General features: G+C 36.8%; 1 protein-coding gene across 1 annotated transcript; it reads left to right on the top strand.

Annotated features, from left to right (window-relative positions):
* Window positions 1–4,116: 4,116 nt before the first annotated feature.
* LOC120775440 (neurogenic locus Notch protein) lies at window positions 4,117–12,593 on the top strand. The gene is made up of 8 exons (XM_040105625.1): window positions 4,117–4,157; window positions 6,656–6,818; window positions 7,071–7,294; window positions 7,380–7,461; window positions 11,245–11,336; window positions 11,399–11,786; window positions 11,848–11,981; window positions 12,047–12,593. Exons 1-8 carry the CDS (start codon window positions 4,155–4,157, stop codon window positions 12,275–12,277), a joined length of 1,317 nt encoding a protein of 438 aa, XP_039961559.1. The 5' UTR covers window positions 4,117–4,154; the 3' UTR covers window positions 12,278–12,593.
* Window positions 12,594–13,394: the final 801 nt, after the last annotated feature.

Below are 13,394 nucleotides of genomic sequence, written 5' to 3'. Positions count from 1 at the left end.
TAACAGCGCTAATATCCAGAAGTAATTTTATAGGAACATAGATCCTTTCGGAAACAAGAGAAATGCGACCTCAACTAACGCACTTTAGAGAAATTATACCCATAATTCTGCTTTTTTGATAAGACCTGTGGCCTTTAATGAGGTGAAAAAACGAAAGTAAACAAGAGGTTTTATGGGATACTGGAGGCACCTAAAGCATCTTGCCATAAAAAAAAGCAGTCAGTAGATGACAGGCTTGACAAATTTTCACTGTGGACCGCTCTTCATTTTGTTGCAGTAGTTTTATGGGATGCCGCCATAGCGGTCCTCTTTGGTAGGACATAAATCTGAACTCACTCATGCTGATTGTGAAGACTCGGAAGTTTTGAAAGTTGCACCTAACCGTGCTTAAGCAGTTGCTTCGCTCGTTATATCAACTCTCTCGGCCTCACTCTCATTTGTGTAGCGCTTTGAAAGCGTGGGATATGCCCTGCGAGTTTATTATCACATTTCGTCAAAATCTATATAGTTTTGTATTTATGTATCTGTATCTATGTTTGCATGAATGTGTGCCGAGTACGCGCCCCTGCAGGCCATATTTATGAGTTCTATTAGTCACCAACTGGTGAGACGAATTTCGATGAAGTGTTGGCTAAAAATAGGCAATAGCGCTCACAATGAAATTTAGCAATGAATGATTTTGATGTTTTTTATTTGTGAATATTTTATTTTTGGTAAGAATCTTTTTTTTAACTCGGTAGCGGTAAAGGTGGAGAGGGAGCAGGTATAGCTTAATACAATAATATTTTTATACCCTGAACAGGGTATATTAAGTTTGCCACGAAGTTTGTAACACCCTGAAGGAAGCGTCGGAGACCCTATAAAGTATATATATAAATGATCAGTATGTTGAGTAGAGTCGATTTAGCCATGTCCGTCTGTCTGTCTGTATATATACGAACTAGTCCCTCAGTTTTTAAGATATCGTTTTGAAATTTTGCAAACGTCATTTGCTCTTCAAGAAGCTGCTCATTTGTCGGAACTGCCGATATCGGTTCGCTATAACATATAGCTGCCATACAAACTGAACGATCACAATCAATTTCTTGTATGGAAAACTTTCACATTTGACAAGATATATTCACGAAATTTGGTATAAATTATTTTCTAAGGCAACAATGTAATCTCCGAAGAAATTGTTCAGATCGGTTAACTATAGCATATAGCTGCCATACAAACTGAATGATCGGAATCAAATGCTTGCATGGGAAACTTCCTCATTTGACGATATATGTATGTATGTATCTTCACGAAGTTTGACATAGATGACTGTTTAAGGTATTAATATAATCTCCGAAAAAAATTGTTCAGCTCGGATTACTATAGCATATACATAGCTTCCATACAAACTGAACACATAGTTACTAAAAAAAAATGCACCTGTGAAGGGTATATTAGCTTCGGTACGGCCGAAGATAACGTTTTTTCTTGTTTTTTTTTGCCTTACGCACAATTTCTATTTCGCTTGACAAATGTTCAACCATCAATCGATAGGCATTAGAGATATTAAAACTCCTTGACAAACTGTGGGATTTTTTAAGGGCAAGGTAAAACATTCTACCAATAAATAATATTATAAAAAATATTGAAAAGTCTAGCAAACAATGAATGAAATAAAAAAATATCGTTCATACATACACACATATTATACGCGAGTTTCTGCTGATAAACCGATAAATCGATGCAACCGTAAATAATTAATATGTAATAATGAAGCAAAAAATACATATGCACTTACACATGTACATTTGTATGCACGCTATATGTCAAAAAATAAAATAAAAGCATAATAAAATCAAAATGCGCTCTTATCAGCCAGTCAAGTGCTCTGCTACTCGCATGACAGCGCCGATATCTTATCGCTTGTTGAGTATTCGAGAGCATGATTGGGCAAATTGTCTACAAAAAAGTTAATAATGTGTTAACAAAATATATATAGACCACCCGCTAGGCTGAAGTTCTTATCAATAGAGAAAATATATTGTGAAAATAACAGATAATTTTTTTAGTCATAAAAAAGTAAACATAATTATAATTACATTGAAAACAATAGAATTATTTATTAAACATTTTTTAAATTTTTTTGAACGATTTTTTTGTAAAAAATAAATAATTTGTAATAAAAAAACATAAAAAATTTTATTATTAAAAAATATTTTTAATTTGAACGAAATTTTTTTTGCAAAAATTAAATACATTTTTTTTAAACTAATTTTATTTTTGTAATTAATTTTATTTTGTAATTTAAAAAAAATTAAAAAATTTTGTAAAGTTTTGTTTTGCACACTTTTAATTTACTATTAGAACAAAATTTTTAAAAGTTAAGCGAATTTGTATTTTGTAAAAATGAAATATTTTTTTTGGAAAATTGTTAAATAATTTGGTTAGGTTAAGTTCAATAGCTTATCCAGGAATCGTACTTTGACTTCTAACTATATGCAGTTCTTTGTGAATCTATAAAAATATACTATTTCCTAACTGGGATCCGAGCTCCCAAGTATTTAAGCCTTGGTCTCGCAAACGCGGTACAATCAAGAAGGACGTGTTGAGATGTTTCCACCTCTACTTCTTCCATACATTAAGTCCTGAGGAAGGTGGTTGTAGCATTAGCATTTTTCTGTTGCTTAAGTGGAACAAAATATTTGTCAAATAGTTTTTAAGGAATGCTACTGAGTTTACAGTCTGGGTCGCATAAGTATCCGGGACCGTTCCCAACTGGCATATGGAACCAGTTCCGTTCCGAAATTTCGTAAGAAGGGTCGGAACTGCGACTGCATATAGATCCTGGCCCGTTTCAAACTTTCGTAAGAACAATAGGTCCCGAGACTGGTTATATATGGAACCGGTTCCATTTCGAACTTTCGTAGAAACGGTCGATCCTGAGACTGCGTCCCGAACTTTTGTAAGAACAATGGGTCCTGAGTCTGGGTGCATATATATTCGGATTCCGAACTTTCCTAAGAATTATAGGTCCGGAGACGTTTACAATTGATAAACGAATAGGCGCTCTTTAGGTTAAAGCAAACACTTTAAGATTTGACTTCACTCATTTAAAAAGTCATAGTTTCACAGTTTGCCACTGGAGCTTTTTCCTTATAACCCATTGGCGTCTAGAAATCGCGCACTTATTTGCAATATTAGTGTTTGATTCCCACATTTTAATTTAATTTTTTTACAAATGTTTGATTAGAAAAGCAAAAACCTATAAAAAAAATCGCAGCAGTTAGCACAAAAAGTTATGGGGTGGGGCATTAAAAATACGTAGCTTTAATGAGCTTCTAAGCAATCTAACAGCAGCGCCCTCGTTCATTCATCCATAAAGCCATATTTGTATGGACTCCACCTACAGGGTGTACACGTACAGCAATTTATTGTGGATCCGCTTGCGGCGCATCCCAGAGCTTCTTTTCCTAAATACATAAGTGTAGTGTATGTACGAAGTTTTTATAATTTTCTCCACACCAGTTTATACAACTTTTTATATTTTAATTCATTAAATTTTTTGCAGCAATACTTTTTTCGAAAATTATGGCAAACCAGCCTTTCCACCTCGTTACAAAGAAAAAAGTCTAATTAACTTGTTCTTACCCCGATTGTTTTATGCCCATTGATCACTGCTGAAGCGCGCCCACGCCGTTCATCACGTCAAACCGCGCTACTAAATTTAGCGTTCTTCGAAAAGTTGTGTGAGTGTTTGCCAGAGCGCGAAGCCTGAGCCAACGAAAAACAGGAGTAGAAAGTTAAGTAATCTTTGCGAAAACCACTCAAATGCTCAAACAAGTTGACATACTCAGGCGGAGTAGCTGAGCGCACGCGCAACCGCGAGACGACACCTCAAGCCGTCAGCCACAAGTCAGCGCTTCAGGTGCGCTCAAACACGCAGCGGGAAGTATAAAAGGCAAATATTGACGGAAGACCGCAAACAGTTGTGGTTTGTCAGCTGAGACGCGCGTCAACGAAGCTTTGAAATACAGCAAATAGTTTTCAAGACAGAACCGCCGATTCTGTAGAACAACAACGAGCAGGCAGTGTGCGCTGTTAAAGTTATTTAATTTAGTGTGCGAAAAACGCAAAAAGCAAACGCGTTTAAAAAATAATAAAAAAAACGTGGCAAAATGGTGAGTCCTCCTGCCGTTGGCGTTGTCTGTCGAGATTGACAGTGTTGCAATCGCTTTGGGAAATAAAACACGATCGGCTTTGGGGGCTGTAGTTAGCAAATTCAGAACGTGACTGGAATTTTAAGTTTCAAACAAAGCTTTGTTGGCGTTTTATTTTGAAAATACCCAAAAATAACAACAAAAAAAAAATGAACTATGACAATTATTCTAAGTGTGTCTGTATGTATGTATGTATGTGTACAGAAATGTACTTAAGCGTTTGATGGGATGACTAAATGCACTGTGACAAAGGTGAATTGCCAAAAGTCCAATTCAGTGCGAAATTTGTATGCCGGTGATGCTCACAAAAGTTGTTTATTATTATTTAAATTTTTGTTTTTTTTTTAATGACGAAGAAACGATTATTGGACACTGGCTAGCAGACATGTTAATGAAAATATGAAAATTAACATAAAATAAACGAAAATGAAATGAAAAAAAATCAAAATTAAAAAAAAAAAAATATTTAAAACTTAAAAAAAAAATCTAAATTAAAAGAATTTCAAAATTAAAATTTAAAAAATTTAAACGAGTTAAAATAAAATCCCTAAATATTTAAAATTATTTTTTTTTTCAAATTAAAAAAAAAACTACAAAATTAGGTATTTAAAAGATTTTGGTTAGAAAATTAACGCAAAAAAGAGATTTCAAAATTAACATAAAGCGTTTCAAAATTAAAATTAAAAAAAATATACATACATACATATATACATATAATAATTCAACTTTCCTAAATATACTTTAATTATTTTTTGTACTGAAAATTCAATTTAAAGCAAAAAAAACGAAATTTCTTAAAAAAAAATAAAATAAGCTTTGTAAGTAATTTTGATGAGATTTTTTTAAATTCTTAACCATTTTCATCTGTTTTTTTTCTTTTCTTTTTTAAAAATCGAAAAAATAATTATGAATTTTTTCAAATCAACTTTTGTACGACTCCATTTATACGGTTGCGCTAAAAAAATGGATAACCCATTGAGTAGCTAAAAACCGGCCAAACCGTACGTAGGCGTACACAATGCACTGAACTTGATTTTTCAGTTAATTGTTTCCAGGCAAATTGGTCACGATCTTTTCTATAAATGGAGCTGCAACAAGATTTTGCAAAAAGCAACAAATACTTATGAAAAAAACAATCACAAGTGTCACAAATGTGTCATCATCTGCTTATGTATAATTTTACGTACATATGTGTGTGTGTATTCACTTTAGGGATTTTTTCAACTCGTTTAAATATTTAAACATTTGCAAATGTAATAATATTGACAGCTACATACATAGATGCTCAAAACTATGCAAATATGGACTTAGTCAGCGAGCGGGTTGAGCGCAAAAGCAATACAAATTTGACAAATTAACTAATTTTTCACATACATACATATGTATAGGGTATAACAAATGGATTTTTTTTTTAATTTTAAAAAATTTAATATTTTTTTACTTTTAAATTTTAATAATTTTGGCAATTTTTATATTTTACTTAATTTCTCTTTAATTTTTTTGAAATTTTTTAGATTTTAACTGATTTTTTTTTAATTTTTAAGATTAATTTATTTAATTTTTTTTTTTTAATTTCTGAAAATTTATTATTTTTTTTTTAAATATTAATTTTTGAAATTAAAAAAATTTGCACTGTATATCTATAATTTAAATTTTTTTTGTTTTAAATTTTGATATATGTACATACATATACGCATGTATATTTTAAATTTTTAATATTTTATTAGTTTTTTGTTTAATTTTTAAATTTTATACTATTTTTCTTAATTATTAAATAATTTTTTTTTGCAATTTTTAACCGAATTTTTTTATTTTAATTTTTAATATTATTTTTAATTTTAAATATTTTAATTTTTAAAACTTTAATTAATTTTTTTTAATTAAAAACTTAAAATTTTTCTGTATCTAAATTTTTAACAAAAGTTTTCGAAAATTATATGGGAGAAGCATACAATACATCAAGTCTTCTTAACAAACTTTACTTTGAAGAAAAAGTACTCTAAGCTTTTGCGCTTTCAAAGCTCACTATAATGCTGATGGTAAAAATAAGCTTGAAACCAAAAAATATTTCTCAATACAACTTCTTGGCCTCCCTTTATCTAATTTTCATACACCTGTCACGCATCTTCCTGGATTAAAGAAACTTCAGAAATAAAGATGGAACACTCAACATCAGGAAACGTATGGATTCAAAGTAAAAAAATCTTTGACTAAACGTGATTTAGCTAAGGGAAACTCTGCTAGGCGACAGTGTCTGGCGGAATGCACATTTGGGAATGTGAGTGAGTGAGAAATACAGAAAAAATCTGGGTTTCAGGAACGAACTGCAGACATAATGCTCACCTGATGTCTCTAACCTTCGACAGGTTTTGACCGTATACAAAACTGAATAACTGTAACACCGATAGCAAGCCGTCAAGAGATCTCAATACTAAATTATACATCTTTCTCTCTTCCAGCGTTCAAAAATTGCATTCAGTTTTGTGCTCCTGCTCGCCGCAATCACCAGCTTTCCAGAGGTTCTAGGTAAAAACGTAGACAAACGTTGCGTGAACTGCACGTATCGTACATATTACACCTCCGCCAGCAGCCCGTCACAGTACACAGCACGAGATGTCAGCGGTATTTAAAAGTTCTAAATTCGTACAAAACCACTTATGCTCTCATATAAAGCACAAGCTTCCGAGTAACGCGCATCACATTCATAATTATCTGCTACGCATTGGCACCATCACAACGTTTTTGGATTCCTAACCTCATAACCGCCCTAACAGCTCGTATATTGACTTTCTTCGCCTCTGCTTCCTACATTATTATTATTATATTATACATCTATTCATTCCATTTTCTACTTTTCTCCCTCTCATCTTCTAGCCGATGGCTGCCATGGCAATCCTTGCGGTGTGAATGCTGTTTGTCAGGATGCTGGCGGTCGCCCGGTCTGCTCCTGCCCCCCTGGTCATAGCGGCAATCCGCTGACACACTGCAACCGTGGCGAATGTTTGGACAACATCGACTGCCGTGGCGATTTGCAATGCAAGGATAATCGCTGTGTGAATCCCTGCGTAGGTGCTTGCGGTCTCAATGCCAATTGTGAGGTAAGCTTATTGAGCACGAAGGAATAATTGTGTAGAAGATCGATTTTTGTTATACTCGTAACTCTATTATCCTTTCCTTTTACAGCCCAAAAATCACGTTGCTGTTTGCAGTTGCCCCACAGGCTACAGAGGCGATCCATTCACTTCCTGCCATCGTGTTGATCCTGGTGAGTTTACTTTGCATAAAAAAATAATGTAAAAAGAATCCTACGAAGGGAGAGCCATCAAAGGCGACTCCCAATTGACTCCAATATCAACTTGTCAACAAAAAATATGTCCTTAAGAGAATTAGAATTGTAGACGGAATCTCATAAGACGCCTGAAAAGGGATCCGCGGAGATTTCTGTTTGGTTTTACATATAAAAATCCATGCGGCCTTTTAGAATATTACGAAATCCGTTTCCAAACTGGTATTCATACATAAAAAAATATTTTTTGGGTTTTTACACACCGAAGTCTACCACTACCTTAAATTCCTTATTCCTTATCGGAAAGTCATCAGGTTCCTTAATACTAAGTATACCAACACTAAACAATTCATAGCCCGAAATTACGAAGTGTTAAAAGACAGGAATTGGAGAAATTAAGAAGCCATTGAGCTAAGAATCCAATTATGTAAACCGCAGACAACAATAATTCACCCAGTCCAATAGACTATTTAGTCACTCAGTGAGAACAAACAACTTTAAGACCGGTCTGCAGTGAAAACCCGTGATTACATAACACCCTGTTTCATAGTAAAGTCAAACAGACATTAAGCGGCGCGCAGTGCCACCAAGCTCGAAGCCCACGCGCATATCCGACTTCAAGATTTGCTCTATACTGCCTGTAATTGAGACGGAACTGATGCAAGGCACACGTGTGACGCATTGCGTAACAGAATGTTGCAAGTTATACACCGATTTCTAGGCAAAAAGAATGTTACTCATACGCCCAGTTGCACCAGCCCCCAGTGCGCTAAAACATTACGTAAATGCTAGAATTTGTTTGTAAACAATTTTTTGCGGCTACTCGGGTTTAACCCTGATCTTGCGCGGGGGATATGCGGAAAGTCTTATGTGGTTGGGGCGTTTAATTAATCCGTAACAACAAAGCAAAGCAACAGCGCTTGGCTAACCAAACCACAAAAGTAATGCGACGCAATAAAAAAAAAGTTGTTGCTGCTATTTTTAGCACGTAACTCAGTTTTAGGCGTATAATTTGTAGTGATTAAAAATATTTAAATTTTTTAATGATTTTCATTAATAAATTTGCGCATGTGTGCGTGCGTTTGAGCGCAGCTGCCTTGCTTCCCGTGGCAGCCCACACATTTGTCAGCTTATTAGCTGCCTTTACAATTGGATTTTTGCTACTAATTTATTGCCGCAGATATGCGATTACTACTCATATATGGTAATGATTATTATGCATTACCTCAGCGGCAGCGCTATGGGAGCCGAAGTGAACGCTTGGCGCCAAATATTCTCAAGCACCGCCACTACATATACACGCAAGTGCAAAAACATATACATATATAATGGAGAATATGAGTATTACAAAAAAGAAGAGTGAAAAAGTCATGAGTGAAGTCACACGCTTTGGCAGATCAGCTGTGGGTTCCGGTTCACCTTCATGTTCCGCGCGAAATATTGATATTGCTTCGTGATATATTTTACAAAGCAATGGAGAGCAAAGAAAAAACAAAACCAAAAAAAAAAAATAAACAACAAGAAAAACAAAAAAAAAAAAAATTAACAACAAGGAAAACAAGACAACAAAAAGCGTTGACTTCGGCTGTACGGCAGCTATAATACCCTTCACAGTTGAATTTTGTATAGCACAAAATATTTTTATTTTGACTTTCTCGGTCAGTTTGTATGGCAGCTATGCGCTATATTGGTCCGATGCGAACAATACAGGGTTTGTCCGGAAAGTAATAGGACTGAGTCGATGTAAAAAAATTTATTGAACCCTCTGTTGTCTCAAAATGCTTGCCTTTCATAGGCCTTTTCAGGCAAGGAAACAAAAAAAATCCCGAGGTGCATATCTGAGCTGTAGGGCGTCTGCGGAAGCGTTGGGATGCTGGGCTTGGTTAGGTGGCTGCTCACAAGAAAGGCGGTGTGAGCCGGGGCGTTGTCGTGGTGCAACTTCCAATCGGCTGCGATGTCTTGTCGAACCCGATTGACCCTTCGTTTGAGTCTCTTGAGGACTTTCACGTAAAACTTGGCGTAAGCCTGCATGCCAGCTACGTATGTACAATAGTGTTCCGACAACAGGTGTTCTGAAAAATGAGCAGTTTCGAGAGAGAAAAGGACGTATGCAAAATTTCATATCGATATCTCCAAAACCGAGGGACTAGTTCAGGTATATACATACATGCGGACAAACCGACGGACGAACACTAAACCGACTTATACATATATATACATATGATCTTCATACGGTTTTCGGCATTTCCTTCTGTGTATTTCAAACTTCGTGACAAACTTAATACACCCTGTTTAGGGTATACAAATTGCTTCCCTAAAATTATTATAGCTGAAAAGGCGCGCTCGCATCGCCAAGGCAAACTGTGCGCTTAATTTGCTAAATTGTGCTGGTCAGCAGCTCGCAATGCTGTTGTCGGATGCGTTGGCGTGCGAATGACAAATATACATACACACAGAGGCGCATACGTTATTAATGGCGTCGTCGTCACTGGCCGACAATGCATACTGGTGATCGTTAACAAATCACTGCTGTCTTATCTGCTAGGCGTGTAAATAAATAAAATTCTTTATGATATCAAGAATGTCATAATAAAGGGTGCCCCATTACGCAAGACCAGTGAATAAACAATAATTTTTAAATATAGGCAAGTAAATATGCCGAAGTTTTGAAAAACACAATCGTTATTTTGAAGGTGGTTCAAACCCAATATGGGTTTTAGCGTAAAAAGGAAAGATTTCGTGAAAAAAATTCATAGTTTCAGATCAAGGTGCCCCGTCAATTTTTAAGTAATTTTCGACCAAGGACTTGCTTTGCGAATATTTTTTATGCTGTTGTAGCGGCGGAAAAACTCGTCTTCTTTATTTCTGAAAAAATTTTCAAACATGCTGCCGAGTTGACACTCCTTCACCGGATAAAATTTCGGTTACGTTGACCCGATTGTGGTGGGAACAACAACCGGTATTCCGCACAAAATTCTTTTGAGAAAGAGGTCGCCATATCTGACAGCGAGTCCCGCGATGACTTCACATCCGATCCCAGAGTGATTTTATTCTTATGATACAAGTATCATCTGCATAAAAGTCACACAGGGGTAAATTAGTTTCTAAGCCAGGGTTTGTATATTATATAATTCGACCAAATTTTATGAGGAATGACTGGTCCGTTCCTACAAACGCAGGATCTACTTCACCGGAGCGGCCTCGAACTTTTATCACCGGGCAAGACCCATCAACTCGGCAGCATTCCTCCAAATTATTTTAGGAATGTTTTCTGACGGTACGATAACAACAACAGAAAAGACAGGCGTATTTTTTCTATGATTTCCGTAATTTCGTTTATATTCGGATAAGAATACTGCCTTTTTAAAAACCGGAAAAAGTAAAAAAAAAAAAAAAACAAATAAATACCTTCAGCAAGTTTCGCGCTTTCAAAAAGCTTCCATATTAAAATTTTTAGTCCATTAACGTCAATTCAATGTTGGCTGGTATTTTGAGGTTATGTTGAAAGTTTATGTAACTTGTCGTTAATTGTGTAGATTTTTCCGCTTCTCTAAGGTCCGTGATGGAAGTTTATTTTATCGACATTGCTTACTTCCTGGAACAAGAAGTTCTATTTCGCATGTTCCGGCGATTTCTTTAAGAAAATTATATAGTTATTAGTAATAAGTAGCTGGCGAGTACTTTATCGGGCTACTAACCGCTGATCCTATTATAGAGGACTGCCATTACTAATTCAAACAATATTTCTAATTTTACTTTCAGACGAACAGTGCCATCCAAGTCCATGTGGCATCAATACCAAATGTGAAATTTTGAATGGTGTGCCCACTTGTTCATGTATACATGGCTTCACTGTAAGTATAACACTATATAATAACGGCCATGCTATTAATATATTAACTCTGTGCACCTACAGGGCAATCCACTTAGCGGCTGCCGGCACGAATGCGAACACGATGGCGATTGCAGCGCACGCGACACCTGCAGCAACTACAAGTGCGTGCCCGCTTGCCAGCAGTGCGGCATAGGCGCCACCTGCAACACAGTCGCTGGACATCGCGCAGTTTGCGAATGCCCTAAGGGCTACATTGGCTCGCCGTACACCGAATGTCGACCCGAGTGCTATGGCGACTCCGACTGTCCATCCAATCGTCCAGCTTGTTTCTACGGCATCTGCAAGAACACATGTGATGGCGCATGCGGCGTTGGTGCTGACTGCAATTTGCGCGGTTTGACGCCTGTCTGCAGCTGCCCACGCGACATGACCGGTGATCCGTTTGTGCGCTGTCGCCCATTCACGAAGGGTGTGTATTTTGTGGTTTGTAAGTTAAAATTTTTGAATAATTTTTGTATAAATTTTAACAGAGGATCTCTGCGAGCCAAATCCTTGCGGCACAAATGCGCTCTGCATTCCCGGCCATGACAATACTGGACGTGAGCGGCCGGTCTGCAACTGTTTGCCGGGCTATACGGGCAATCCGTTGTCGCACTGCTCGCGGGTATGCAAAAAGTACCTTGATTTTGATCGTTTATGTAATTGCACTTGTTGTTTTTGTATATGCAGGGTGAGTGCTTGAGCAACAACGAGTGTCCCGACAACAAGGCGTGCATCAACTATCAGTGTGTGAATCCCTGCATTGGCAAGTGCGCCTCGGGCGCTACCTGTGAGCCAAAGGCTCATTTGGCGGTGTGTAAGTGCCCACCAGGTTACTCCGGCGATGCGTTGGTGTCGTGTCGCCAGACACGCGCCTTCCCTGTGGCGAAATACGACGGCTGCACACAATGCGGAAAATAGGTGGTGGGGCTTCTTGAGGCGGACGTCAAAACTGCCAAGCACGAAAGTGGGTGGATATACCATATATTTATGTATATAGAGTGCCGAAACTACTTCGGACTTATGCTCCGCGTTCTTCGAATGGCTTTATGCCGTTAGTTTTTTCTTTTTGTTTCTTTTGTTTTCTGTTTCTAACTCTAATGCCTTCTATACACTGCTCTGGAAATAAATTAATAAAAATGTATTACTTTGATTTGTAAATTAAGCATAATTTTGTAATAATTGTGCGTTTGACGCGCAGCCGCTTTTCGCAATAAATTTAATTTATATTTTGTAATTAAATTTTTTAATAAAATATACTTAGAAAAATTATAAAAAAAAAGAGGCTTACCATTATTGTTGTTATTGGAGCGGCAGAAAATCGCACTCAAATAGTTTGGAGGAATGTTGCCGAGTTGATAGTCTTTGTCCGGACAAAAATCCGGGGCCTGTCTGGTTACTTAGATCTGACTGTGGTGGCAACGGGCAATAATAACGGTGTACAGTGAATATTAGCAAGCATGCTTCGCCTTTACAGGCGCCGTTCTCATGAGGCTGCCCAGTATTGACAACTTGACCGACTTGAATGAGACTTTTGAAAAGTTCGAGAGTATCAGTGTGGTGAGTATGTTTGCACCAACCAAACACATTTTAAGAATTAACCATGACGATTGCTGTTGAGGTGCCGCTTATAGAGTCTTGTTTCGCTTTTCTGCAGAAACATATTCTCACAACGATTTTGCAGATGAATTTAGCAGCGGATTGTTTCTGTTGCAGCGGGCAGAAGTTTGAGTCGCCAAAGCAGCGCTTGAGCTGATAAAATCCTGGTCAATACAGGTAACCGGAACCGGTAGTCGTAGGAATAAGAAGACGCTGATAAAATCCGATAAAAACCATTAAACGCAACTAGTAGCCGCAGAAATTACATGTCGCTGATAAAATTCGAAACAATACCGTTAACCGGAACCGGTAGTGGTGGGAATTATTTGTCGGTGATAAAACCCTGGTCAATACCGGTAACCAGAACCGGTAAGCGTCGGAATTACATATCGCTGTTAAAAATTCGGGTCAATATCGGCATTTCGTTTATAAAATCCTC

This window comes from Bactrocera tryoni, chromosome 4 (genome assembly GCF_016617805.1).
Source record: "Bactrocera tryoni isolate S06 chromosome 4, CSIRO_BtryS06_freeze2, whole genome shotgun sequence".
NCBI classification, from domain to species: domain Eukaryota; kingdom Metazoa; phylum Arthropoda; class Insecta; order Diptera; family Tephritidae; genus Bactrocera; species Bactrocera tryoni.
Note: the sequence above shows the minus strand (reverse complement) of the source record. Positions and strands in the feature narration are given on the sequence as shown.

Excerpts from the sequence above, each read along its gene's own strand:
- LOC120775440 (XM_040105625.1), top strand. Across the intron at positions 11,337-11,398 it reads CATGTATACATGGCTTCACT|GGCAATCCACTTAGCGGCTG; the intron begins GTAAGTATAACA and ends GTGCACCTACAG. Across the intron at positions 11,787-11,847 it reads CTGTCGCCCATTCACGAAGG|AGGATCTCTGCGAGCCAAAT; the intron begins GTGTGTATTTTG and ends AAATTTTAACAG.